General features: G+C 43.5%; 1 protein-coding gene across 3 annotated transcripts in view; it reads left to right on the plus strand.

Annotated features, from left to right (window-relative positions):
• Nucleotides 1–27,709, plus strand: part of GRHL2 (grainyhead like transcription factor 2) — a 172,166-nt gene that overhangs the window by 61,389 nt on the left and 83,068 nt on the right. For all 3 annotated transcript variants that reach the window (XM_005689192.3, XM_005689190.3, XM_005689191.3), the window contains exons 5-7: nt 9,409–9,464; nt 12,229–12,385; nt 16,975–17,086. In XM_005689192.3, coding sequence (XP_005689249.1) covers nt 9,409–9,464; nt 12,229–12,385; nt 16,975–17,086 — 325 coding nt within the window. The remainder of the gene's footprint in view (nt 1–9,408; nt 9,465–12,228; nt 12,386–16,974; nt 17,087–27,709) is intronic.

The raw sequence follows: 27,709 nt of genomic DNA on the forward strand, positions 1-27,709 counted from the left end.
CTGCTGTGGACATTCAGGTTTTAATGTGGACGTATGTTTTCATCTCTCTTGGGTACATAACAGTGGCTGGACTCGGTGGGTCATCTGATGAATGTATATGTAGCTTTATATGGGTCATGTGGTAAATGTATGTGAAACACTGTTATGTAGAGTTTCAAGGTAACTGTAATATTTTCATTCTCACCAGCATTGCATGAGGATTCCCCTCTTCCACATCCTTGCCCAAGCTTGATACCACCAATCTTTTTAGCTTTACTTTAGTATATATGTGATGTTGTCTCATTATGGTTTAAACCTACATTTCTCTGATGTCTACTGATGTTGAATATTATTCTGTGTGTTTATTTGACCACTCCTATAACTCCTTTTGTGAAATGTCTGTTTCAAATAGTTGGCCCAATTTTTAGATTGGGCTGTTGGTCTTTCTTTTATTAAGTTGTAAGAGTTTCTTAAATTGTGTAACCCTTGATCAGTTATGTTTTGCAACTTGATGGCTACTTTATTTAACTATTCAAACAGCAACAGTATTTAATCTTGATAAAGTCCAGTTGATCAATATTTTTCTCTTAGAGTTTATGCTTTTGATATATTGTTTTAAGAAATCTTGGCCTAACCTAATGTCACAAATATTTTCTGTTTTTTCTTTTCCTAAACATTTAATAGTTTTTACCTCTTGAGTGTAGGTTTATGATCCACTCTGAGATAATTTTCATATTGGATACTAGAGAAGTGTTGTCCCTTTTTTTTTTATGTTGACATCCAGTGTTCCAGAACCACTTGTTAAAAAGGCAGTATTCTCTTCATTTGATTGCCTTGAGATCTTTGTAGAACATCAATTGCTAATACAATTGTGAATCACCACTCCAGTTTTTGACTTGGCATATGTCATGCTCTTTTTCTTTTTTTAGTTTGTGTCAGCTTCTTCCACATTTCGGAGCAGTGACTCTGCATTTGAGTCACTGGTCACTGACATCTCATTTTGCAGTCCACCTTGGCCGATTAAAGACAACAGCAGAAGGAGAAAACTTGTGGTTTCTTTCTTTCTTAAAGAGGAGTGTGATGGCAGCATACCAAATACTTGCAGCCTGCTGCCCATTTAGTTGCCAATAGGACAAACTTCAGCCACGCGAGGTTGAAATGGTAACCTTAAATAATAATATCTTAAAATAATAAGCATTTGATGAGCACTTACTCTGTGCTGGGCATCATTCTATGTAATATGGACTCATGTAATCCTCCCAAAACTCGATGAGGTAGTACTATTATTGTCATCTCTATTTTCCAAATGAGATGCATAAGGGCAGCTGTGAACATACCGCAGTAAGTGACAGCGATGGGACTTGCCACAAGCTGTTGGTCTCCAGGGCCAACGGCCTTGACCCTTACCTCTATACTCAGAGACAGCGTGGGGCCTTCTGGTTCCCAGGAGTTCCGTTGCTGAACATAGTGCCTTACCCAGATGCGTTCGTTTTTTAATCTGAGTGTTCTTTATCCATGTCGTTAGCTGTTTCTCATCTTTCATATGACAATGAGAGGGACAAAAGGGGCCAGCTCTCTTCAGCGTTGGTAGGGGCTCACAGTAGACAAGTCACCCAGCAGTCCTTCCTTTCCTGGCTCGTCATTCCTGAATGCCTGCTGCTTTCTATGAACTTGGGGAAAGAGCAGAGCGAGACAGGATAGATTTGCTGTGCTCATCAGGGTTCCATATTTTTGGGGTTCTGGTAGCTTTACATCAAGCATTCAGTGTCCTTGTAGTGACAATGTTATCTTCAGGTTTGCTTCTTTGCTTCCTGTGTGGCTGAAAATCATCCACACGCTTCTTCTCCCCGCTCCCCTCTCCTTTTTTTCCTGTTACTACTGGCGCGAGCGGGGGCCACTTCCTAGCTGCGGTGCATGGGCTTCCCCCTGCAGTATCCTCTCTTGTTGCGGAACACGGGCTCTAGGCGTGCAGGCTTCAGCAGCTGCAGTAGGCTTAGAAGTTGTGCTGCATGGGTTTAGCTGCTCCGAGGGTTGTGGCATCTTCCCAGACCAGGGACTGACCTGTGTGCCCTGCATTGGCAGGTGAGTTCTTAACCACTGGGCTACCAAGGAAGTCCCCCTTCTTCTTTTTTCTTTTTTTTTTCAAACTGAGCGAGGGATCTTGTAGGGTTTTGGTATTGTTGAATATTTGATTTGCCCTCGAGCAGTCAGGGGTGCTTCTGTAGGGAAAAGCAAATCACTCCACAAAGGAATGTGAGGTGCATACTTTTTCACTAAAGGGTTGCTACTAACGCTTTTCTCACACAGTGCAGAAATATTCCATTAGTCACAGAAGAGTCCATGGATGTGGTCCAATGTCAACGGAACCGTCACCCTTTTTGGGGGATGTGTTATCAGTTGTGCTTGTGTTGTAGATAAAGAGGCTTATGAAAGGAAGCTATTGTATTCGGGGTTTTATTTTGAAGTGAAGGAGAAAGCAACTTACCAGAAACTAAATGTGAAAATTATTTCCATTGAATTTAGTTTAGGTGCTCTCCTAGTCTTGGAAATCAGTGTTTACATTGCATAAGGTATTTCAATGTGATGTAAATTAGTTGAAATGATGTATGGTGATCTTCAGCCATGGCATTGTTAACAAGTTATAAGATTAGGTGATTTCAGAGTGATTTCACTAAGTAAATTTCACTAAGGGAAATTTGTCTAAAACCTAGTACATCCTTTAGGCAAACTATTAAAATCCCTACTACTTGTTGAATTAGCAAGTTTCATTTGCTATTACAGATGACTTCTTCTCTCTGTATATGTATGTGTATGTGTGTGAGTGTGTGTGTGTGTGTGTGTGTGTGTGTGTGTGTGTACTGATACCAAGGAAGGGAGCAGTTTCATTCAATTCAAGCAAGTAGCATTAAAAAGTTTTTTAATGAATTTATTTAGCTAATTTGATTTATATTTTATTCTATATCCTGTTTGTAGTCACATTTGGTAAATATTTGTTTATACTGGGTGTTAGGCATTTTGCTAAATGTGGGAGTAGAGAGAAGGGGGTGTGCCTTGGTTTCTGTGCTCTAGAAGGTTGCTATATAATCTGTGAAGAGACATAACAATAGTTGCTGTTTATTGAGTACTACTGTGTGCCAGGCATTGTGGCTTACACATTTTATTTAATATTTACTATACCACAATTCTGCAAGGAAGGTATTATTTTTTCCCACGTTACAGATGAAAAAGCAGATGCAGAGAGCTTATGAATGTGCCAACTGCCACACAGCTAACAAGCAAACAGTCGAGTTGATAAATACAAATCAGGGTAGTATTGACACCCATTGGGTTTCTAAAGCCAAAGTGAAAGTCGCTCAGTCATGTCCGACTCATTGCAACCCCATGGACAACTATACAGTCCATGGAATTCTCCAGGCCAGAATACTGGAGTCGGTAGGCTTTCCCTTCTCCAGGGGATCTTCCCAACCCAGAGATCGAACTCAGGTCTTCCGCATTGCAGGCAGATTCTCATTGCAGGCAGAATTCCCTGCAATTCCCTCATTGCAGGGAATTCTCAGATTCCCAGCTGAGCCACAAGGGAAGCCCCAGCAGGTTTCTAGGAAACCTGTAAAACTTGAGAGAGGGAAGAAAGAGTTTTTATAGAAAAGTCATGTGTATTGTCCTTATAAAAATCAAAGAGGAAGAATGAATTTGCTTATTCTATTCTACAATTTTGTGTAAGTCAGTTAACAGAAGTCTAACTAGATGTAGGAATGAAGAAACTCCAGATCTCAGTGATATGAGACAGTGAAAGTTTATTTCTTGCTAATAATCTTGATACCAGTCTATAGACCCATCCTCTGATCAGGAATCCAGGTTCTCTCCATCGTGTGACGTTGCCGTCTCTGTATGTGACTTCAGGGTCACCCTGGCAGGGGAAGAGAGAACATGGAGATGGCACACTGGCTTGCAAACACTTTGATCTGAAAGTGGTACTAATCCCCCTGTTCACATTTAACTGACTAGAACTAGTCACATGGTCTCAACTGACTGCAAGAGGGCTGAGAAGTCGATTTCCCATTTAGTCCTCCAGTTTGCTCAGGAGTGAGAACCATTGGGTTAGCCAAAAAGTTTATTCAAGTTTTTCCATAATATATGAAAATATAAAATATGAATGTATATTTCGTATGATATATTAAATATTTCATGTAATATATCAATAATAATTTATCATTATATCAATGTATATAATAATTGATATGATATATAATACATATTCAGATTTCCCCATAATATCTGGAAATTTATAAATATGGAAATACAATATATATTATATTATATAACTTCCCTGGTGGCTCAGATGGTAAAGCGTCTGCCTACGATGTGGGAGACCTGGGTTCAATCCCTGGGTTGGGAAGATCCCCTGGAGAAGGAAATGGCAACCCACTCCAGTATTATATTATATGCTGCTGCTGCTGCTGCTGCTGCTGCTGCTAAGTCACTTCAGTCGTGTCCGACTCTGTGTGACCCCATAGACGGCAGCACACCAGGCTCCCCCATCCCTGGGATTCTCCAGGCAAGAACACTGGAGTGGGTTGCCATTTCCTTCTCCAATGCATGAAAATGAAAAGTGAAAGTGAAGTCGCTCAGTCGAGTCCGACTCTTAGCGACCCCATGGACTGTAGCCCACCAGGCTCCTCTGTCCATGAGATTTTCCAGGCAAGAATACTGGAGTGGGGTGCCATTGCCTTCTCCGATTATATTATATACATGTATATAAATATAATATCTTATGGAAAAACCTAATGAACTTTTTGGCCCACCCAATATTTACAGGGAAGATGAGATATCTCTACCTTGTATTTCATTACTTAGCCCCTGGTAAGTTAATTGTCAAATTAGTGTAGTTTGCAAAGAATCCTGTAATGAAATCAAAGAATTATTATTTGTCATACCCAACAGACTTATGATGGTTATGTCCATTGATGTCCTGTTCATCTGTAGACTGATACAGAAAGTTACCCTGGATCTAAACGCTGTCCAATGTGACTTTTAAATGGTAGTTCATTTCTTCCCCTAACTGAAGAATAAAACCTTCAAAATATTGATTCAGTTACTAAAATGGATCATGGGTTTACTTTTGATTATTGCAACCAATTTTATGATTTTTTATTTCAAATACTCGAAATAGTGCATATAGTACCACTAAAACTTCTATCATTTATTATTTTGTTCTTGAACCAAGAAAAATTTTGGAAAATCCTTAGAATACAAGTTTTATGCTTTGGGAAGATTTAGGTTTCTCTGTATGTGCTGTGCTGTGCTGAGTGGCTTCAGTTGTGTCCGACTTTTTGCAACCCTGTGGACTGTAACCCGCCTGGCTCCTCTGTCCATGGGTAAGAATACTGGAACTGGTGGCCATGCCCCGCTCTGGGGATCTTCCCAGCCCAGGGCTTGAACCCGTGTCTCTTACATCTCCTGCATCAGTAGGCAGGTTGCTTATTACTAGTGCCCCCTGGGAAGCCCTTAGTTTTCTCTGTTTGTAGTCAAAGTTGATGAGAATTGGATGTCCCATTATTCCGGCTCCTGCTGCTGCTGCTGCTAAGTCACTTCAGTCGTGTCCGACTCTGTGTGACCCCATAGACGGCAGCCCACCAGGCTCCCCCGTCCCTGGGATTCTCCAGGCGAGAACACTGGAGTGGGTTGCCATTTCCCTCTCCAATGCATGAAAGTGAAAAGTGAAAGTGAAGTCGCTCAGTTGTGTCCGACTCTTAGCGACCCCATGGACTGCAGCCTACCAGGCTCCTCCGTCCGTGGGATTTTCCTGGCAAGAGTGCTGGAGTGGGCTGCCGTTGTAGGAGCCCTCTATCCAACTCTTGCATAGAATGGATCTGGAAATCCCCTTTCTGTTAAAGCCGTTACTTGGCAGCACCATTTGATACTTTGATACTTTACTTGCCTCTTGAAGAAGTTTTTGGCTTTATGCCCATAGCCCAGTTACCATCTATGCCCTGAATACTTTGCACACTTTTTTCTCTAGTCCAGTTATCTCTGCATCCTATACCTTTGTGCCCAACTGCCTGTTTGATTTTGAAAAGTAAAAGTGAAAGCTGCTCAGTCGTGTCCAACTCTTTGTGACCCTATGGACTATATATAGCCTACCAGGCTCCTCTGTCCATGGAATTCTCCAGACCAGAATACTGGAGTGGGTAGCCATTTCCTTTCCAGGGGATATTCCCAGCCTAGGGATCAAACCCAGGTTTCCCACATTGCAAGCAGATTCTTTACCATCTGAGCCACCAGGGAAGCCCCTTGTTTGACTTTCCACCTATACAAAACCTGGTTTACAAATTATTTTCCACCCTAGTGGAGTGACACCACCATCTTTCTGGTTTTTGAAGAAACTAGGATTTTTTTTCTGCATACGTGCTCTCTTATCATCCTGGTCTAAGTCATTATCAGTTCTATCAACTTCTCTTTTTTAAAAAAAATATTTTAATACACTTATTTGGCTGGGCCAGGTGTTAGTTGAACTTGGGCCCTTTTTAGTTGCATGTAGCAGGATCTTCCAGGTGTGGCATCTGAACTCTTAGTTGCAGCATGTAGGATCTACTTCCCTGACCAGGGATTGAACTCACACCCCCTGCATTGGGAGCACATAGTCTTAGCCACTGACCCACCAGGAAAAGTCTCCGACTTCACTTTCTTACACCTCTCTGAAATCCTTCCTTTGTCTCCATTCTGTTTCCACCTTACTGACTCAAGCTATCATTATCTCTGGTCTGTAAAACAGTCCCCTTTTGTACACTGTACCTGGAATGGTCTTTTCAAAATTATAATCTGATCATGACACCCTCTTATTGAAATCCCATTGTTTCTAGGATCAAGATCTAAATCTGTAACTGGGTTTCAGGGCCTTGCACGTTCTGTTTCTCCTCTGCCTTTCCCGCCTCACCTTGCACATCTTTCTCCCTGGTGCCCTCTGCTCTGAGCTTCATTCAGTTCTGTGAGCCTAATATGCTCCTCCTGCCTCAAGACCCCTGTGAATGCTGCTCCATGGTTCAGATCTGTGCTGTGGAGTAGGTACTATAGTCACTAGCCACGTGCAGCTATTAAAATTGGATAAAATTTAAAATTTAATTCCTCAGTTATCTCCATTCTAAGTGCTCAGTAGACATATGTGGCTAGTGGCTGCTGTATTAGACAGTGAAGATATACAACATTTCCATCTTTGCATAAAGTTCTGTTGAACAGTGTTATTTCTAGAATATTCTTTACTACCTTCCACACCCTTCCTCCTCTGTGACTTTCTTAGGGAAGACCTCCTTGTCCTCTCCTTTCAATTTCTAGTAAAATCAGTCTTCTTTGAATCTAAGTCCACCAGCCAAAGACTACCACGAACATATTTGTAGTCACAGTTGCATTTATTTAGTCTGTTTCTGCAGGGGATCCTTAGGGACAGACAGCTCATAAGAGAGAGTTAGGAGGAGCTCTTGATAATGTTTGGGTTTGTGCTGAATGAATCTAAGAAGGGATCATGGAAGTGACAACCAGTTCTGGATTGTGTATATCGCGATGTTGGGGGCAGTCTAGAAACTGGGTGTCTCCATTGTCATTGTTCAGAAGAGGTAATGAACAAAGCGAGGCTGAGGATATCTTTGCTAGGAAAGCATCAGTCCCACAGGAGGAGGGAGCGTTGCTCACTTGTGTAGCTGTGTTGCTGTCTTCTGGGCTTCTGTTGGGAGCATTGCTTATCTTCTGTTGGTCTTCTCTGTTGTGCCACTGGAAACAGTACATCCTGTTAGAACCACCTAGGCTGGTTGTCATGGGGCTGATTTCTACTTTTTCAGTTGTGATGTACTGTCCTAGAACTCTGTCGCTGTTCCTCAGAGTGTTTGCACATGGTTTATAAATTTTTAAATGAATGATTATTTGGCTAATATTTTTCATCTACTAGACCAGAAGCTTCATGAGAACAGGGCCTGCATCTTTTATTTTCCACCGTGGTATCCATAGCACCTAGCATGGTGTCTGATACAAAGTAGACGCTCAGTAAATATTTACTGAAAGAGTGGATGAATGAATACATCAATAAGACCTAAAAATTGGTGACTGATTAAAGACATGGAATTATATAGCTATATCTGATGTACATAGAAACTGTGATGTAAGGGTCCACTGCGTTCTAGAGATGGTGGTTGGAAAATAAACCACCATCCTAGAGACAGTGGTTAGAGATAGTGGCTGGAAAATAGCTGGGGCTAACCCTTTCGTGGGGATGACAGAGGATGAGATGCACGGATGGCATCACTGACTCAATGGACATGAGTTGGAGCAAACTCCCGGGGATAGTGAAGAATAGAGAAGCCTGGCGTGGGGTCACGAAGCGTTGGACGCAACTTAGCAACTGAAAAACACCACCAAACCCTTTCCTGAGAAGGAAATCTTTGAATTACTTGTCAAAGAATGAACATTTATGACAGAGAAATGAGAAGCAAGAAGGTTGTTTCTTAGAGAGACTAGAAAAAAGGCCACAGTGGAAGGTCCAAATGTATGTGATCCACCAAGTACTTTTTATTCAAAGTTCTGTTATATTCACTTTAGGATCAAGAGTTAGCGCTTTTGTGCATCTGCTTGAAAAGGTTCTAAAATGTAGTAAAATGCATCCAACTTGCACTAAATATACAACAACTGATGTCTGTGAACCCAAACCTCCTCATGTGTAATATTATGACTTAGAGTTTCCTCTGCAGACTCACTCTTAACAATGTTGCGATAATGAAGATCTTAGAGAAGGGCACCAGATGTGGTCAAGTGGTCACTACAGAACAGAATTTAATACAGGTAGATAGAGCTCGCCACATTCCAGGAACTGTTCTTACTAGTTCACCGCTAATAATGCAGTTAATTCTTCTCATCACTACAGCTATGCATTTTCCAGCTGAAGAAAATATGGCACTTGCCCCAGTCTACACAGGCAGCAGGTAAAAGAACTAGAACCTGACTCTAGACAGTCTTGCTCCCGAAACTATGCTCCTAACACTCTCAATAGGGCTTATGATATGCTGTGTGGCCTCCTTGTATTCAGTGTTCCATTAACTCAGAATTCGTGACTTCTGGAATAGTGTTGGAGATAAGAAAATAGAAGAGATGTTTAAACGTTTGAGGAAACAGTTTCCAGTACCTGAAAGCACCTGTGAATATGTGAAGAAAAGTACAAATACATTTTATGTTGAATATAATTGTCAATGTGCAGGTACTATGTCAGTTCTGTATACAAATGGTAACCATTTTCACTGTAGTTGAAAACACAATACCAAAAAAATGTGTAATTTTCCTTTCTAAAACAAGGATAAGACAGTTTGGATACCTTTGCCACTTTGGTGTGGGGCGGGGAGCATAGTGACTCACCTATTGGTTTTAATTTTGATGACTTTTTGTATTTTGCAGAAATTTCGGAGTGCTTCAGTTGGGGCTGAGGAGTACATGTACGATCAGACATCAAGGTAGGTTTCCAGGAGATGCCCCTAGACACTGATGCACCAATAACTGTTTAAATGTTTCTTCAAGTTATACTTCTGCACCTTTAAAATGAAGTCTTCTTCTCCGCACAATGACTTCTAAATTATTATTTCCAGTCTTGATCGGTTTTCTGAGGCCCATACTCTTTTCTTTGTCCTTTAGTTGGCTAGATATCCCCTCTTAGGTGTTCCTCTGAACATCAGACACTTGGGCCTCCAACACAACATGTACATAATGGAACTCTCTTTTTTTCTCCCCTTTTCCCCTTCCTTTTTGACTTCTTTCACATCTGTCCTTCCACTTTTATTCCCTCTTTTTAAAAATTAATTAATTATTTCTGTTTTTTGGCTGTGCTGGGTCTTCATTGCTGCGTACAGTTTTGGCCAGCAGGGCCTACTCTCTAGTTGCCGTGTACGGACTTCTCATTGTGGTGGCTTCTCTTGTTGTGGAACACAGGCTGTAGGTGCATGGGCTTCAGGAGTTGCAGGGCACAGGCTTCCTTGCCCTGTGGCATGTGGGATCTTCCTGGACCAGGGATAGAGCCCATGTCTTCTGCACTGGCAGGCAGGTTCTTAACCACTGGACCAACAGGAAGTCCCGCTTTTGTTTCTTGTTATGCGTAATGATGTAGCCATCCTCCTAGCCACACATTCCAGAGGTGCCTGAAGACGGGAGAGAAGGGCGTAAATGAATGAATCTCTCCCATTTGCGAATCTTACCAGCAATTTCACCATTTCAGACAGAATAAAACACAAATTCCTGATGAAGGTGGTTAGAGCCCTCCATGCCTTGTAAACCTCCTCTCCCACTGTGTTTCTTGACCCTTTACTTTTATATGTATGACCCTCTTTTCTTCTGTCTGTTTTCTCTTAAAGGCTTTCTGCTCCTTCAGGGTCTTGTTCCAACCTCAGGCTCCCCAGTAATCCTCTCCAGATTGTTCCAGACAGAAATTGGCTGTGCAGTGGTGGCGGTGAAGGGTAGGGAAAAGGCAGAGAAGAAAGTTTCGAATCAACTTCTAAAATATGGAAATGCATGGGTAATTTACATGCTATCCGTCCAGATAACCATGCAACCAGCTATTGGGCCATTAAAAAGAGCACTGACCTACCATTTTCCTGCCCTGTTTTCGCTTTCTGCTGCTGTCATTGTCCCCTAGAGTGAGTGAGTTTCTCAGCCTCTTCTCAGCTGTGAAATGAAGAAGGTGGTTCTTATCTTGTGCTGTGGGGGGCGTCATTTGTGTTCATATGTGCTTTTATCTGGGGAGAAAGTTCACAGATTTCTTCATGTTTTTCAAGCAGGGATTCCTAATATCCTGTCTAGGTCTCCGATTTTCTGATTCAGTGGTTATCTCGAAATTGCTTTTTCCAGGCAAAATGACAGTGGAATAGATTCTATCTTGAATGATTTATTTCCCACCTTATTCTAAGACGCATATTCTGGAATTCACTTTGTTTATCAGCTTTAACCTAAGATTTTTTTTTATCAAATAAGAGAAATATTATTTTGTCCTTCAGATTTATTTTTCATTATATAAGCTAAAAGATATGAAACATTGCAGAAATATTCAACATAGAAACCAAGAGTCCCCCATAATCTTATAGGTAGGTCATTTTAGGATGCAAACTTTGAATCTTTTTGTACCTAGTCTTTCACAGACTGTGAAATTTAAAGGGCTAAAAAAATAGATAGACACAGTGAAGAGTTTCTGATGATCCAGAAAACAGACAAAGCATTTGCAATTGGATCATCATCTGTGCCATCCTGCAGGGTGGCAGAAATAAATATTCTGAATGAGCATCTTAAATAAAAAAGATGGTGGTTCATATTTGTTGCTCATTTTAAACAATGGCTATGTTTTTCAAAGTTGGGAAAGTCTGTTTTCATTTTACAAGTTAAATTATATTTGTCAAATATTAGGGAAATTATTAAGAGCAGGGATCTGCAAACTTTTTTTCTGTAATAGGCTAGATATTAAGTATTTTAGTTTTAGAGAATTACACAGTCTCGGTCACAACTACTCAGCCGGGCTATGGCAGTGCAAAAGCAGCCATGAGGAGATAAAAACAGATGAGTGTAGCTGTGGGCCAGTAAAACTTTATTTACAAAAACAGCCAGCCAACTGGCTCTAGCCCAGGGACCATTGTTTGCAACCTCCTGCTTTAGAGCAGTAACCCTGTCATGAGTTCTTCTGCAGGCTTAGAAAACAAGACCCCCAAATCAAAAAATAATCCCTATTATGAAACTAGATTCCCTAGAGGTTTCAGTAATGAGTGTTGAGTTCTAGATTTTTATATTCTGAGATATTTCAAAGTGGGATGTAGTTATGCGCAACACCTCAGTTAGACAAAAGAAGGTTAAGTATATGGATCGATTGAACAAATGTACTCACACCTATGGCTTATTGCTAGCATGAAAGAAGCAAGTCCTGTCTAAGTTCAGGCATTGCAAAGTGCTGGCTAAAACCTAACAGAGGCTCCCCTGGCCCTGCCTGGCTCAGTGGGATGGGCATGCCGTGGACTTTCTCCCTTCTTAACCATCTGGTTTATGGGCCACTAATAGAAATGTTATGTGCCCTGTACTAGCAGTGACCTTTGGTATGGTCTCATCTCTTTTGCCGTATGCTGTGTTTTGTCTGTGAAATGGAGTAAACGTTGGTTAATGTTCATACAAAATGTTATCGATGTGAAATTGATCTTAAAGGCAGAAATGTCTGAGTGAATCTGACCACTATTTGCTTTCTGTTCACAGTGGCACGTTTCAGTACACCCTGGAAGCCACCAAATCTCTCCGTCAGAAGCAAGGGGAGGGCCCGATGACCTACCTCAACAAGGGACAGTTCTATGCCATCACGCTCAGTGAGACGGGGGACAACAAGTGCTTCCGACACCCCATCAGCAAAGTCAGGGTAGGAGCCTCATTTCTCAAATAAAGCATGGAGGGATCAGATGAAAGCATTGTTAGTTACCAGCCTTGTGGAAGGGCATGGAAAAAAATTCCAAAGTAAATAATTCTATAACAGATGTCAGAATTGGGGTACAAGAACTTATTGGCTTGCAGTTTATCAATTTAATCAGTAACCAATAAACCCCAGAGAACAGACATGGTGGGAACATGCTTTCTGACTGTATCCAAGGAATTTTCTCAGCTTCATTCATTTCCCATGTGGTATCTAGTTACTATCATTATTGTTTTCAATCAAATGATGTTCATTTTTCCAGTAAGCATATCTGTGGGTGGGAAAGAGCTGGGTTTTCTTCTGTAAAAGAGGGTGCAATTCATATGTGTCCCTAGGCCCTTTGCAGCCCTGCTTAAAAGCCTCCTGCAGCCCAGTGCTTACTAAGGTGTCAAGGGGTCCAGTTCAGTCGCTCAGTTGTGTCCGACTCTTTGCGACCCCATGGACTGCAGCACTCCAGGCCTCTCCTGGAGCTTACTCAAACTCATGTCCATCGAGTCGGTAATGCCATCCAACCATCTCATCCTCCGTTGTCCCCTTCTCCTCCTGCCTTCAGTCTGTCCCAGCATCAGGGTCTTTTCAAATGAGTCAGTTCTTTTCATCAGGTGGCCAAAATAATTGGAGTTTCAGCTTCAGCATCAGTCTTTGCAATGAATATTCAGGACTGATTTCCTTTAGGATTGATTGGTTGGATCTCCTTACAGTCTAAGGGACTCTCAAAGAGTCTTCTCCAACACCGCTGTTCAAAAGCATCAATTCTTTGGAGCTCAGCTTTCTTTATGGTCCTACTCTCACATCCGTACATGACTACTGGAAAAACCGTAGCTTTGACTAGATGGACCTTTGTTGGCAAAGTAATGTCTCTGCTTTTTAATATGCTATCTAGGTTGGTCATGGCTTTTCTTCCAAGGAGCAAGCATCTTTTAACTTCATGGCTACAGTCACCATCCGCAGTGATTTTTGGAGCCCCTCAAAATAAAGTCTGTCACTGTTTCCATTGTTTCCCCATCTATTTGTCATGAAGTGATGGGACTGGATGCCATGATCTTAGTTTTCTGAATGTTGAATTTTAAGCCAACTTTTTCATTCTCTTTCACTTTTATCAGGTCCACCATAGTTTGGTCTCAGGTCAAACAAAAGGAAGGGAACACAGCCCCGCCCATCAACAGAAAATTGGATTAAAGATTTACGGAGCATGGCCCCGCCCATCACAACAAGACCCAGTTTTCCCCACAGTCATTCTCTCTCATCAGGAAGCTTCCATAAGCCTCTTATCCTTATCCCTCAGAGGGCAGACAGAATGAAAACCAGAATCACAGAAAACTAATCAAACTGATCACGTGGACCACAGCCTGGTGTAAGTCAGTGAAACTATGAGCCATGCCATGTAGGGCCACCCAACACAGGTCATGGTGGAGAGTTCCGACAAAACGTGCTCCACTGGAGAAGGGAATGGCAAACCACTTCAGTATTCTTGCCGTGAGAACCCCATGAACAGCATGAAAAGTCAAGGAGTGGGCATGATATGATCCCTAGCTGGAGTGACTTGAAAGAATTTTCACATCCATGAGGGTTAGTTCTATTTGTGGGAAATGAAACTGTCTTGGAAGTCCGCCAGCTTCTGGCATTCTTAACCCTGCCAAGACGGGTGGGAACTGGTAATGCTTCTCTACTGAAAAGGAAAATTATATACACAAGAGCTCTGAAAAGAGGTTGAAGGACTTTCCTGCCCTGTTGTAAAATGATTTATGCTGCTGTGTACGTGCCTCCTTATTTTATCATAACTGCCTCCTCATAAGCTGCTTCTTCAGTACACTGAGAAAGGAATGCTGTGCTCTGCTGGGCCCAGTTCACCCCATCTCAAATTCCCATGCAAAGGGTAAAACATGGGGTCGCAGAGAAAAGCATATCTGGGCACCTGCTGGTTGACTTGCCTGTTACTAGCTTTAGGTAAAATCATTACAGTGGCATGCTTTTGAATCAGCCAGGTTTTATGACATTGTTTCCATGAGAAAGGCAAGGAAGAACTGCTCCTCCTTTGTCTAATAGGCCTTCCTCCCTTCAAGACTGTCCCGGTTCCAGATTGGAGCTTCAGGAGACAGGGCGGTTGAGAGTGAAGGGAAGGATGGGGAGGGAGGCTCTGGGACTAATGTCCTACCTGAGGCTGCACTCCGGGGCAGGTGCAAAGGTGCCCAGTGTGCTGTGTGCCTCCAGGGGGCTTAGTATGTCCCAAGCCTGTGGTCAAGCCTGCGGTGGAGGGATGCCGTCCTTATCCCCATCGTCCCAACAACCAGAGCCACAATAGAACAGCTACTATTTATTGTGTGTGTACGTTGAACACTGTACATTGAGTAACTCTCTGAAACTAGCAACAACCCTATGCCATAGGCATTACTTCTATAATGTTCCAGATGAGGAAACTTGGCCTTTCAGAAGTCAGCAACTGGCCAAGGTCACACAGCTCAAATGTGAGGGAGCCAGGTTCTATCCCAAACAATCAGACTTCTAACCTACTCTCTTAACACCCAAGTGTACAGTACTGAGTAGCATGGAGGCCTGAAAGGCATAGGCTCCACCTCTGGAAATTGACCCTAGTGTGCCCTATGCCATCATATATGAATGCCTGGTGAGGAGACACTTGATACCTCTTCTTTTTCAAAAAAATCTTGCCAATTACAAGGTAGTGTATAACTCATATATACCTTGGTGATAATACCATTATCATCACCCTGAAAAGATGGTGTCAGTAATCTAAGGCCATGGCAGCAGTTTGGAGGACAGCGACTTTTCCAAGAATTTTCTTTCATTGAAATCATGAAAATAATGTAGTTTATTTTATCTCCTTTTGTTCCATTTTGCCTAAAACAAAGAGCCTTCCTTCTCTTAAAGTCTTCAATCTAACAGCCTTGGAGAGCAGGATGGCCCTTCTCCAAGTGGGTCTTTCTTACTCCTCTTAACTCCTCACTCTGGGAGAGCAAGCCGCCTGGAGGAACAAGGGATGCACTTAGAATCTCTGAGCACTGATTTCTGCAAACAGGGCTACATCCCAAGTCAGAGCTTGTAGCCTTGGTAATAGCAGTTTCAAACTGCCTTTTTCTTTATCACTGAAAAAATACATTTCCATACCAAGAATAGGCCATTGCTTATGCTAATTTAGTCATTGTCTAGAAAAAAGTCACCCGAAACGTTATTTTTTATTTTGGGACAGACAGAAATAAACAGCAGGAGGCTGTGCAGTGAATGTTTACAGAGAAATAGAAAGACCTGAGGAAGGGGAAGGGGGAAGGATGGAGGGAGGCCGAGCCCGGGTTCCACCAGCACAGCCGATGGGTCCCTTTCTCGTCAGCTCTCCTGCACGCCTTTGTGAGTCATGCTGCTTGTGGGATCAAATAATATGGATGCATTGTTTCTAAACCAGCTTTTCTAACAAACCTCTGCTTTTTTTGTGGGACAAATGTTTACATACCACTGGGAATAAGCCAGATCTTGACTTGACACTACGGCTACTATCAGCACTTGGTATCTCTTATTTGTCGGGCACTAGGGACACGGTGAATTATAGGATATCCCCGCCCTTATTAACATAAGCCACTGCCGTGGACTGAGTAACTGTAAGTAATTAGGTAGATATGTGTCAAATGCTACAGGGGACAGGGCATTAAGGGATGAGAGTCGATGAACTATTCTCTTGAAATAGCAGAAAAATGTCTATGAGATATTTTGGATATGGAATGAGATGGGGAGTATATACCTGGATACAGTATACCTCGTGCTGTAATTAAAGGGTTGTAAGTTGGGTGTTTTTTGTTTTTTTTTTTGGTTTGTTTGTTTGGTGATTTTGGGTACCTTCTGCATCTCATAAATGACAATGAATTAACATATTTAGTTTAGCAAAACAGTTTGTAACTTAGAAGTGGAAGTCCTTTGGGATTCTTATTTCTACAGATATAATTAGTTTCATGGGCTCATTTAAAAGTATATCCACATATTTAAGGAAATCATATGGTTGACTTTGTATCTTTTGGTCCGTGATGTATCTTTATTTTATATCATTGTTCATCAGTGTGAGCTCATCTTTTAGAATTTCTCTCAGTACCATCACCGATCCAGTCAGAGGCACTTAATTAGGCCAGAAACACATATTTGCTCTTTTACAAAAGCACCAAATTCTGTGTTTAAGGATATGACATTTCAAAAATGGCATTGTATTCAATGAAAGAAAAAAATCTTTTTCGGTATTCCCACTCACCTCACAAAATAATACATTTGCTGATAAATTGGTTAATCCAATTGTGTTAGTCATGGCAAAGGTAAGGTAGCATTCTTTTTTATTCTGTGCTGTTTTCATTTTCCATTTATTTTCTAAAAAGTAGGCCTATTTTGAAACAAAATAAACCCTACAACTGAGCTTATCTAAAGCAAGAAAAGCAAATTTATAGAAATTAAGGCAATACACCTCTGGTAGGATTCCCAGAACTGGACACTGTGGAGCAGGAGGGGCTGAATGGAAAGTAAGCTGTGTGGTTCTCCCTGCCCTGCAGAGCGTGGTGATGGTGGTCTTCAGTGAAGACAAAAACCGGGATGAGCAGCTGAAATACTGGAAGTACTGGCACTCTCGGCAGCATACTGCAAAGCAGAGGGTCCTCGACATTGGTAAGTTGACCTTGACCTTGACCTTCTTGCATGGTCGTTGGTAAACCTCCATGTTGCCTTGATGCAAAGAAGAGCCCAGAAATCACAGCTGAGACCTACATCACTCCTGTGATGTGCCCGGCACTAGTTTGTGCACCTTTCCAATATTTCAGTACATTTAGTACAAATAAGGCTGAGAAGTCAAGATCGGGCTAAGCTGAGAGCAAAACACTTTGTGTCCCATAGAAGTCAAGTGTGTCTCATATAATAATAGATTTAGATTTGCCATGGCCATGCCAGTTTCTGAAACGTATGTCCATGCCCTCTTGTGTTTGAGCCTAATAACTGGCAGGCGGGCCAGAGGAACTCTTATTCCTTCCTGTAACACAGGTAACCTGGGCTCATTTGGTTCTAAGGTACTCGTGACGGTCACAGGACTAGATAGAGCTTTCTAGTTCTCTAATTTTCCATCTTGTGTTCCGTCCATCCAAACACACATCTAGCGCAAAGAGTGCTAGATGATCAGACTAACGCAGAGTTCGAGAGAGCGTTCTTGGCGGTAGGGAAGGAATGACCTGCCCACTGCATTTCCTGGAGTCTGTGTATTCCTAAACATCATGCTTGTTCTTTAGAGATTTGGAGCCCCCTGGGTGGGACGCAAGAGTCCAGTCAAGAGAACAGAGCCCATACCAAGTGGTTCCATGGAGAGCATTCATTGCCAAGGTTGGGAGGGTGGAAGGCCCTATGCGGCCTTGAGAGAGGAGCCACAGCAAGAACTTGCTGCTAGTTGCTGGAGGGCCGAAGGATCAAAGGAGAAGGGGTGGGGGTTGTGAGAGCCCCCAGGCAGGGACAGGATTAGCCGGAGCCACAGCTGGGACCGCGGAGGGGGCAGCTGTCTTAAAGCAGTGAGAACACGGACCCCAGAGGGAGCAGGTATCTTAGAATAGCGAGAACCGCAGAGAATCTGCCAGAAACACCCCTCAGTGTAGAGCGGGGGGAGATGGCACGCCCTGCCCCCCAGCCTCCCTTAGCGCTTTCCATTGACCCCATTAGCCTGAAAAGGAGGGCACACCTCCCTGGCACATGCACTTTGCAGGAATCAACCTCTAGACACAGAGCAAAGCAGGGGGTGTCAGGAATTGGTCTTAAAGTGTCGAGAAATAACTTAAGACCACAGTAATTATATGTGTTTATAAATAATTTTAACAGTTCATCTACCTCCTGCTTCCATAAGAAACTATTTCTCATTTATAGGCTTTATTTTCACGTTTCCCAGACCTCGCGGCACAGTCCCAGTGAGGACAGGCCAAGTCCAGTGAGGAAGGTTTCTGCTGTGTTGGACACCAGAGTTGATAATGAACCACTGGAAGGATGTTTTACTTTGATTTCTTTCACATTGTAACAAAGGACTTTTTCAAACCTTTTAGCTCACACTTGCTGGGACCCTTTGACCAATGGTAGAGGAACTAAGGTAGGGTTGGAGACTCGCTGTAGAACATATGAAAACTAATTTGCTGGTTTTTCTTGCAAAATGGCTACACCACTCCTTATCTCTACCACAGATACACTCACACACGTCTCCTTTCAACTAGTCAAACGAATTTATTCAATAAACAAGGAAACCAAGGCTTACTGACCCACCATTCCTTTCCTCCCATAATTAGTGCAAGAATTAGTGCAAGCGCTGGAATAAAAGCAATCTTCCTCACCCAGGTCACACCCTGAACCCCCAAGATCGACCAACTGGGAAGAAGGGTTTGGAAATACTTGCTGTAACCTGCTTTGGAGGCAGTCTGCCCAGAGCAGAGGAACAATTTTATTTTATTTGAAAAGTTAGCCTTATAATTATTGCCCAAGAAAGGAGCAATTAAGTAGAAATGTGGCCTAGGTCCAAATAAGGCAAATAATAAACACGTTTTACTGGCATACGTGGGTTCAACTTTGATGTTGTTACAGGGTTTACTTTTCTTAGCCCAGAATGATCTCTCAGGTCTCATAGGATTTCAGATCTTATCTCTCTTCTTTATCACCTCCTGGCTGCTTTGTCTCTCTCATGTAACCCTTTGCACATGTGTGTGTGCACACAAACACATACACATTTATCATTGAGATCTGTGACTTTGACTCAGTAGCTTCATGGCCACCTGGGCTATTTGCTGACTCTGAGATTAAGGCATTGAATCAGCCTCTTAGGTTCAAATGAAAAATCAATTTTCTGACCATAGTCTCTACCCCTCACCTCAACCTGGCAGGATGAGGAAAGATGGAAGAAATTCCTCTAATTCATTCTTGTACCAGATTTTTGAAAAGTCAAGCAACTTGTTCCTCTGTCAGTGGGCGGTTGACACCATTTCCAATAGAAAAGGTGGGGGGTGAGGTTGCTGTGGCGACTCCATCCGTGTGCTGTGAGCCCTCCCTGGGCATAACTCTGCAGGGCTGTGTTGAGAACGTCTGTGAGGCTGCACCTGGGCTCAGCCAGGGGGTTACCAATGCCTGCTGAGGGGGGAGGAGGCCCAAGAGTGCGTTTATGCTATGCCTTTGTCAGTTTGGGTGGAGAACCTTCTAGTGGCTGGCCTGCAAGAGAAAAGGAAAAATCCAGAAGTGTTTAATGTGTTATTTTTCTTTACCTTTATGAACGGGAGATTAAAGCTGGGTCTTCCAAGTTGGAGTTCCCCAAGCCTCTCCCAGCCAATGTGGTCAGCAAGTCCAACTGAAGCCTGTAGGTAGTGACTTTGAAGTTGGCATTAGAGACTGAGATGAGGCCCTTTTTCGCTAAAACGAGCGTTCGTAACCTGGGTCCTTGGGGTCTGTGGGTGGGCTTTGGGGAGCCTCCACTCCTCAAATTCTGTGCAATACCACTCTGCGTTTGGATGTACAGGTCCTTTCACTTTCTTTCCAGGGGTGCCCAGGACAGCCCTCCCTCCCTCCCTCCCTTCCTCCCTCCCTCCCTCCCTCCCTCAGTCTCCCTGCTTCCCTTCCAAGCGGCACCCAGTGGAGCTCTCACCTCTCTGTGTCTCCTTCTTCAACATCCCCTCAGAACTCGCCTGCTCAATCGACTCTCGCGACGCCATGGACTGTAGCCCACCAGGCTCCTCTGTCCAGGGGATTTCCCAGGCAAGCATACTGGAGTGGCTTGCATTTCCTTCTCCAGGGAGCTCAGCACTCACGCTCGAGGGCCATCCTGTCACCTCTGGGCCCTGGTATAATCGTGCCTGGAGAACATGCTCCATCTTTCCCTACATAAATCGTCTCCTGTGGACTAGACTGTCAGTTGTTCTTTGTGGCCCCGCCTCATCGCTCCTCTGAGTAACCCGTGTGTGCCGGCTGCCTGATAGGAGAGGACCCTCGGTGTCCCTGTTGGAGTCCCCATCTGTGGAAAGACCATCCACGGAAAGTGGAGGGCCAGGGGACAGAGCTGCTCCTCAGAGCAGGGGGCACCTCAGCTGCCAGCTTCCTGAGTGCTGAGCAGAGTTCCTGGTGAGGCCCTTCCTGCCTCACACCAGTCACATCCCTCCCTGGGCAGACACTCACATGTTGCCTGACTTGTTCCCTCACTTCTTGGAGGCCTTTGCTTGTCGTCACCGTAACAGAGAGACCTTCCCTCTCATCTCACCCAAACATCATGCCCTCGTCACTGTTAAGCTCCTGTAACCGTACTCCATTGCAGAGCCCTGTCGCCACCAAACATGTTATGAATGCGTGTTTCTGTTTCTTCTTGTGTCCCCCCTCATGCTACACTAAGCCCCAGAAGAGCGGGCACTTGTCTGTTTTCTTTTCTGCTCCAGGCCCAATGCCTCTCACAGAGCCTGAGTCACCGTGAGCATTTGGTAAATATTTCCTGAAGGAATGGATGGACGTATGAATGAATGAATGACCACACGTAAGGATAACACTCTTACTGCAGTGATAGGAAGCTGGCTTTCAAAGGCGCGGACTGTGTCTTAGTAACAGCTCCCATGTGTCTGTTGCCTTTTGTGTACCGGGTTCTTTCTATACATCAGACATAAGCATTTTGTCCTTCATCCTGAAAACAACTTATTTTATTGCTGAAAAGCTGAGAGGGTGAGGTATGAAGAATTTTACCCAGAATCAAACCCCTGGTAAGTGGTGAAGATGGAAATTCAGGCTTGCTGGACTGTGCACGCCTTGTTTTTTAATTATTGTGTGTCTTGACTCCACTGTCTCTCATCTTTGTATCTTGACCTCTAGATAGTTCTGGGCCCCCCGCCACCCCCTAATCACATGCAGAGTAACTGCAACCTGTCATGAATTGACCTAGCGTTGAGGTCTTGCCTCTCCCCTCTGCGCCTTCCTTTCCAGATGCTGAGAACGCTTTGCACTCTGGGTGGCAGGACTCGGCTGCTGCTAGTTCTGACGTTTCTAAAAGCCAGTTCAGATGTGTGGTTCTTGTACATGAGGCCATAAACTATGCTGGTGGGGAAGGAAACATTAGCAATTAGCTCTTGCTGGATATAAGTAAAACAAACAAACCCCAGCCCAAGTGCACTCTGATGCTCTGCAAAGCACGTAAGTAGAGTTCTCCAAGTTACACAAGTTCTTTCTTGTGAGTTCATCAGATAACAACAGTTAGTCTAGGTCATCAATATGTTCACATTCTGCAGCCCAAAGAGTTCCCGCACAGATTGTACCTACCGTATGGAATCACCACTTTGATGGTATTCTGTCCTTTGCTCGTCTCTGAGTGTGAAAGCCCCTTTCTCAAAGGACATGGAGTCAGTGTTGATCCCATCTTAGTTACCACCAGCTTGCAGAAAGACAGAGTAATTCCACATTCACTCAGCAACTGACCCTTCGTTAGGAACTGGTGATTCAGAGATAAATAAATAAGGCAGAGCCCCATCTTCAAGCTGCTCCAGACTGGAGGCAAGAAGATGACTGGCTGATGTTATCACATGGTGAGGGGCAGATGGGAGAAATATTTGCTGTAGACGTTTCTAAGTCCCCTCTGAAAAGATAACCAGAACATGTGAGGAGGTCAAAAAGGTGGGGGAGTGTGCTGCAAGCCAGGGAAACAGCCCATGCAGAGGTATAGGAATCAAGACAGGAAAACCAAAGTGAGATTGGTATGCGATTTTATAAAATCTGATAAAACTGTTGGCAAAAATGGGAGGGGTGGAAACTCTCGTGCATGCTGGTGGGAGTATCATTGATTCAACTTACACAGTGGGTGGGGAGACAAGTAAACTGGGAATAAACTGGGCTGAGAAAAGGAGCTGGAAGGCTGTGGGAGTTGTGGAGAGGCTTGATTTTTAGGGGAATTTTAGAGTAACCTGGTGGCTCAGTGAAGAATCTGCCTGCAATGCAGGAGACCTGGGTTCGATGCCTGGGTTGGGAAGATCCCCTGGAGAAGGGAATGGTTTACCCACTCCAGTATTCTTGGCTGGAGAATCCTATGGACAGAGGAGCCTGGTGGGCTGCAGTCATGGGGTCACTGAGTCGGACATGACTGAGTGGCTAACACTTTCTTAGCGTGACAGGGGTAGGAAGTATAGATGGGATTTGCAGGTCTCAAGCTGTAAGAGGAGACCCATGTAAAGCTGTTCCAACGAGGTACAGATTGCAGCTCTGGGTCTCCCATGGAGGCTGAATGAGCCCAGCAGGGTATTTTGGGATCCAAAGCCCAGAAAGTTCCTGGTACGAGAGGGCTGTTGATTCCGACCATACGTATCCTGGTGGTCAACTCAGAGCTGCAGGCGCAATGCTGGGGAAATGCTCTCAGGCCGTTGGGTGGGTCTTTGCAGAGGAGCGTCACCACACCAGATACTGAGGGGATCTGAGCTCAGAGTTTCTCATCTTCTGCCGCTTTGGCACTAGCTTGGCTCCACAGAACCTTGCTTTGCAGTTTTGTTGGGGAGATTTTCAAAATGTGTGTACTTATACTTTTTTTATATTGAGGTGTAACATGCATATTTTGTTTTTCATTAATCCATGTTTTTCTCTTGTTGAACAGAGTGGGCTTCAGAGATGCAGGAATATATAAGTGAGGGCCCATAAAAGATGTCACTCATCCAGGGGAGTGTTCCATTCACCCATCGGTCCTCCCAGAACTCTGACAAGGGGCAGACTGGGCCGAAATACAGGCAAATGGAATTCTGTGATGAGGCGACATTTCTCTTTTATTGAGTTGCAGGGTTTGATTTGGGAGACTTTGCTCAGCTGCTGAGGATTTTCAGCAGGACAGTGGTATCTGTCTTTCAGAGAGGTGGTTCTGGGCCAGGGTCCAGGTGGGATGAAGTGAGGGAGAGACTGGTTATAGCTGGGGAGAGACCTGGAGGAGTAAGCTGTAAAGGAGAGATGCAGAATTAACTCAGGAATGAGAGATGAATTCTAGAACTGGTAGACTTTCAGAACTGACTGGCTGTAGGGATAAAGGAGAAGAAAAAGATCACAGAAAGAAAGTGCAGCTTTGCCAGCGAGGTAGGGGTTGGGAGTAGCAGCAAGCATGGTGCCCCAGGTGCCAGGGGAGTGGGAGCTGACTGATGCTGAGCCCAGCCAGGGGCACAATGACTTTTAGGCACCATCTACACATTAAACAGGCTGGGAGTTCCCCGGGGACTCATTTGCACAGTGGAGAGATCCAGTTTTGCCCCATGTAACGACTTAGCAGCAGCAGCGGCCGCAAGCCATTTAAAAAATATTTGAAAAGGACCACCAATCACAAAATGAACCAGAATGCGTAGCAAGTCTACTCAAAGCATGAATAATTACAGAACCACTTTCTTGGGAAGGAATGTTTTTCTGTTTCCTTTCAAGCAAGGAAGGAAAATTATAAGACATTCAACAACTAAGATTGGTTTATAGAATGAAAAATCAGAAGCTACAGCAGATACATTGAGACTCATTCAAATATAGCTTCTCTCTACTGAACAGAATTAAGAATTAGTTGCTTGCTTTACAATGCAGCTTTTTCAAAATAATGAGCATCACAGTTTTTGCAGTTTCCGAAAGGGTGGGATGGATGGTGACGTAATGAGACTGATTCCCCAAGCACATTCGAATGAGCAAAATTACTTGATAGTCACATCTAATGTAATCGGTATTGACATCATTTTGCTGTTAATTGTGAAACCAACCATTTGCTCTTTATTCAATCTGTCTTTGATTTTGCTTCCCAGAACGTAATCTTTCCCTGTATTAGTATGTATTAAATTGTTAATATTAATCCCATTGTTTTCCATGGTAATTGACAGGCAGTTATAGTCTCTTTGGTTATTAGCGTGTGATTATAGGATTTTCATCTGTGCCCTAATACAAATGTATGTCTTTCTTTTAAAATTGTGCTGTTGATAGCAATCTTATATTAAGATAAATTTTTCATGAATCCTGAAGTTCTGATGAAATCAAAACAGTTTTTCAAGTTTAGTTCTTGATAGTTTTCTTTGAGGGTCAAAGAGAAGCCTTTCGGGAGATTCTTGAATACAGAATTTTGTTGACCACTGTGACTTACTCAGCTTGGCTCATCTGTCCAGGGCTGGGAGCGCTCTTCTGTGTGGAATCATACTCCACTTTCAAATAGGAATTGCGAATAAAATGAAGTTACACCTTTAGTTTTTCCTTTGAGCTTTCTAGAGGAGCCTGGCTTTGGATGTGTCTTACAAGTGTGCTTTCTTGCAGTTTTTATAGTCAAATGCTGGCTTGGGCTACTCAAAGCTGTGCAGAAAAGTTTGGGCGGTGGAGGGGGGGTGCTGGTGTAGAAGAGATTGGTGGGCTGGGAGAGGCATCTGCTGGTTTTCAAGAGGTCAGGTAGCCAAGTAGTCAGCATGGATCTGTGGCCCAAATGGGCCTCGATTCAAGCATGAGTAAGATGTGGGGTAGGAAGTGACTCCTCTTTCAAGAAACATGGATGGAAGGAAAGGAAGGAAGTCTGCCAGGACCAGGGCCTGGATGTGTGGTCATTTGGTGAACTCTGGCCTCATCCTGGCCCCTTCCCTTGGGGGGAACCCCAGATCACCACTGGGTGCCCGGCAGCTTGCCTCTCTCTTCCCCAGGGTTGCCCACTCTGCCACTGAGTTTTGTTCTGTGGTGAGCTCTCCTCCCCCAGCACTGAACAAACCTGCCTTCTCCCAGCAATTGGGAAAGTGTGGGACTTCCCTCCTTTAAAAATAACTCAAGGAAATGGAATTTTAATTTTTGATATTTCCTAGACTCTTTTCACACTTCTGAATAGATATGAAAAGTAAATTTGATTCAAAACCAAACCAAACCCCTTGAGAGCCCTCAACTTAAAAAATAAATAAATAATAACCCAACCCAGGGCTGGTTGGTGAGAGTCAGGGCAGTGAGTGAGTCAGAGCTGAGATAGTGGAGCAGCCTTGACCCCTGCTTCCTGCACAGGTTGGGGCAGGGAGGAGGGGTGGGGGTGTGGCCCCGGCTCTGCTCCGCCTGTTTGATCATCAGCTCTGGTTGTTGCTACAGTCACAGGCAGTGCGAGGCACCCTCTGATTTACAGAGAAGCGCTGTAGACAGCTACTGGACAACTGTTTTCATCATCAATTTTGGTTAGAAAACATGGCCGTGATAAAAATGGTAGGCTGTTAATGCTCTGTATTTAAAAGATGATACACTGCAAATATTCTTTAAACTTTAATCTTAGTTCAGGCAGAACATACTCATTTTCCATAAAAACTGAACCACTGTGAATTTTCCTTTATTGCATGCGTGTCTCCGTATGTGTTAGGAGCTGATTCTTTTGGGGACAGCACCTCTGGGGAGAATCATTTCCTCCTTGGCGTGTGTGCCTAGGGTGATGGAGAGTTCCCTCAGCCTTCCCCCAAGACAGGGCCAGAGTTCACCAACTGTCCACACATCCAGGCAGATTTCCTTCCAAACTATTGCTGGGTCTTCGTCTTTCCTTACAATCCATGTTTCTTAAAAGAGGCGTCACTTCCAAACCTCGCATCTTACTCATGTCTGAATCCAGCATAATCTGCCTTTTATTAAGATTTCTTTTTTTAAAAACTGGAGTATTGTTGCTTTACAATACTGTGTTAGTTTCTGCCGCACCACGAAATGAATCGGCTGTATGTATACAGCCTCTTTCCCGGATTTCCCTATCTCCCTCTTTCCCGGATTGCCTTCACATTTGGGGGCAGAGAGCACGGAGTAGAGCTCTCTGCGCTGTGCGTGGCCGTTAGTTATCCATGTCAAACATGTTGTGTGTGAGTCAGTCCCCGTCGCTCCATCCCATTGCCTCTCTTCCATCCTTGGCACCCTTATGCTTGTTCTCTACATCTGCGTCTCTAGTCCTGCTTTGCAAATAAGGTCCTCTGTACCATTTTCCTAGGTTCCACATACGAAAGTGAAAGTCGCTCAGTCGTGTCCAACTCTTTGCGACCCCATGGACTATACACTTTTTGGAATTCTCCAGGCCAGAATACTGGAGTGGGTAGCCTTTCCCTCCTCCAGGGGATCTTCCCAACCCAGGGATTGAACCCAGGTTTCCAATATTGCAGGCAGATTCTTTACCAGATGAGCCACGAGGGAAGCCCAAAATATGTTATATATTTATTTTTCTCTTTCTGACTTCACTCTGTGACAGTCTCTAAGTCCATCCATACCTCTGCAAATGGCACAATTTCATCCCTTTTAATGGCTGAGTAATATTCCAGTGTGTGTGTGTGTGTGTGTGTGTGTGTGTGTGTGTGTGTACATGTATGTGTGTATATATATATGCCACACCTTTATCCACCCCCCCATTGATGGACATTTAAGTTGTATCCATGCCCTGGCTATTGTAAATAGCGCTGCAATGATCTTTGGGGTGTGTGTATCTTGTTTAATATTCAAATTTCTTAATGCCACATCTGTAGGTCTGTTTCACCCCTAGGTTACTTCCAGCCTCCCCTTCATTTCTCCTCTAGGGCTCTCCTTGCCTAGAATGGCCCTTCCTCCCTCCTTTCCCTGGCAGTCATCTCACTCCTAAGACCTTGTTCCACAACCCACTTAGGTGAGATCTTCCTACTCTTGCAGACATCGGCTGCTTCCTCCACAGATTTTAGTTTGTACTTAGACTGTACCATTGCTGGGTTTCACTTGGTTTATCAGTTTGCATTCTGTCCATTCCACTAAATGCCAAGCTTCTCGAGGGGAGAGAAAATTTTTTTCTGTAACTTTTGTATGAGCAGCACCTGGTGCAGTGCCTGGCACAGAAAAATGCTCAACTAGTGCTGACTAGTTGATGAACAAACTTCCGTGTATTGTTCTGCGTATGTAGGTAACACCATGGTAAGGGAATATGTGCCTTGTTAACAGGGAAATCAGGGTGGGGTTGGGCTCTATCCTCTTCTATGATGAAAGAATCAGTATTGGTCGTATTTTTCTGGATCCCAGCTAAATGTGCATTTGGTACTTTGATTTCTTATATTTTAAAAATTGTTGCATTATTCTATAGACTTTTTCATGAACCATGGTTAACTCCAAGACTTAATTGCTAACATAGAAATATAATACTGACATTAATAAACCAAGGGGGAACTTCTCCTTTTTAACTTGGGGGCTTCATTAATAAATTTCTTCTTTTAAACTTAACTGGAAATTATTGTTATTTCCCTGAAACAAACAGAAATTTGTTTTAAAGCAAACTTTACCAAGAAAAAATTTGGAAATTAAAAATTATAATTAATC

Source organism: Capra hircus, chromosome 14, assembly GCF_001704415.2.
Source record: "Capra hircus breed San Clemente chromosome 14, ASM170441v1, whole genome shotgun sequence".
Classification (NCBI taxonomy): Eukaryota; Metazoa; Chordata; class Mammalia; order Artiodactyla; family Bovidae; genus Capra; species Capra hircus.